The sequence below is a fragment of the Austrofundulus limnaeus genome, unplaced genomic scaffold (assembly GCF_001266775.1).
Source record: "Austrofundulus limnaeus strain Quisiro unplaced genomic scaffold, Austrofundulus_limnaeus-1.0 Scaffold463, whole genome shotgun sequence".
NCBI classification, from domain to species: domain Eukaryota; kingdom Metazoa; phylum Chordata; class Actinopteri; order Cyprinodontiformes; family Rivulidae; genus Austrofundulus; species Austrofundulus limnaeus.
Window position 1 is genome coordinate 385,040 of NW_013952865.1, and position 2,092 is coordinate 387,131.

Below are 2,092 nucleotides of genomic sequence, written 5' to 3' on the forward strand. Positions count from 1 at the left end.
GGGGGGTGGGGGGCTTGGCTGGTCCTCAGTAGAGCATTAGTGCCATGCTGGTTCAGTATAAGTAAGCGCAGTAATCATTTGCAGACAGTGATGGCTGACAAGCATCTATCGGCCAGCCTGCAGTGCAAGTTTTCAGGCACACTTACGCTCAGTGTCGCAGGGAGTTAAGCTCTTGTCCTTTCTCATAATCTCTAAGTTGGGGTGTAAAAGCTGAACAAAAGTACTCAAACGCCTCAACCTTTCTTTGACCCCATCATAAGTGTAAAATAAATACAGAAACTTCAGTCTCACATTTGGTACAAACGATGAGTCACGGGGTCAATAAGAGGATTTCATCTGTGTTTTCTTTTTCCGTTTTTTTGTACCTGATTGTAATTTTCCAACAGAGATTGTTTTCCTGAGAACCACGGTGCCGGCTTACGGATCCTATCACTTAGGCAGTTATGATGTCAACTTTGACTTACTCGAGGGGAATACTGAGAATGCCTTTGATGTCATCAAGCGAGTGGAGAATGGAGTGTATGTTGGTGAGTACATTTCAACACTTTTCTATGACTTCCAGAAATAAAAAAATATATTGTATTTATTCCATTTAGAACATAGTTTATACTATAGTGTATAGTTGTGCAATTTAAGTGGACATGTATGCATCAAACACAGAACATTTTCCCCCAGATAATCCAGAAAGTCTGGACTCTGTGATATAAGTACATCTGACACAGCCTGTTAGGGTCTTAGCTGTGTGTTGGATTTATATAGCCGTCATAATTTTAAAGAGGGTTCTTCTGTGTCTGCATCTTTGACGAGCTGTCCTTTGGGCAACCACGTGAGACAGACATAGGCCAGCTTCTGTCTCACCAAATATTTGGCATTGATTTTCACAGTCCTGTGGTCAAACGAAGTACAATTCAATTCCCTTGTCCACAACCATGCTTATCCATACCATCACTTTTTTCCACGGTAAGTTGTGTCGGTTAAAATGCGCAATACTATTGCAGGAAAAAAAAAACCCAGCTCTTTGTGTATTCATACGAACATATCCGTGAGTGGTTGCAGTTGACAAGCGGTTCATCATAATTACTTGTTCAGAGGGTGCAACCAAGCAAAAAGAGCCCTGCACCACTTCAAGTAGGAGCAGCAGATACCATCTCCAGTGGTGTGTAACAACAATGTGTCTTTGGACGGGTGCCATTTCCCATCCTTCAGTCTGCTTGTGACCATGGCTGCTGCACGTTTGTGGGAGAACTGAAAGAAGACTTGGCCCCCAGAAGGATGAGGGCGCACTCGGCCCGGGGGCCGACACATTGTTGGGCCTGTCAACAAGTGTTTTTATTTTGCTTGTGTGCTGAGATGAAGGCCGGGTGGTAGTGGGAGGAAGGTTTCTTGGTCTGCTCCTAATGATGGATGAAGGGAATGCCTGTCAGTATGCACATCTGCCTTTCCAGAACCCTAAGGAAGAAAAGACGACGGAGAAAAGAATGTGTGGCTGTCACTGGTTAATGCTGGATTGTGAGCGCACATAAGGCTTCTTCTTATACACGTGCAGAAACAGATGTGTGCTTATCAGATACACACTGTTCACACAAAGATGTGGGAGAAAACATGGTGTTGACATTAAAAATTCTCATAGATCAATGTTAAGCCTGTGAATAATTAGGAGTTTGAAACTAAATTAGGGCTGCACCAATTAGTTGAAATAATCGATGACGTCGCTTATGTAAATTTGTCGACGCAGATTTTTTATTATTGATTCGCTATATTACATAACCACCTGGTGAATATTCATGCAATTCCATTTTGGTATCTAAAAGCATCATTGCGACCGTATTGGCATAAGAGTGGAGAGTTTTCCATGCTTGTCCTGAACGCAGCATCAAACAAGAGCGTAATGACGTCAGCAGCTGCTGCTTCAGTTCAGTCTGAAGCTTGAAAACAAGCCTCGCAGCTCCTGGAGTAAAATTTACCGAACAGACCGCCTCTGAATTATCTGCTGGATTAATTATCTTGTGAGCATGACATTCGCTTGCTAAAAATAAATAAAGTACCGCCACTTTCTTTATTTCATCCACCATTAAACAGACCGGTGTTAGGT

General features: G+C 42.7%; 1 protein-coding gene across 1 annotated transcript in view; it reads left to right on the forward strand.

The window, feature by feature from the left end:
- fbln1 (fibulin 1) overlaps positions 1-2,092 on the forward strand; it is a gene marked incomplete in the record, with an annotated part of 79,992 nt that overhangs the window by 50,062 nt on the left and 27,838 nt on the right. Inside the window, 1 exon segment of the mRNA XM_014025242.1 lies at positions 387-527. Coding sequence (XP_013880696.1) covers positions 387-527 — 141 coding nt within the window.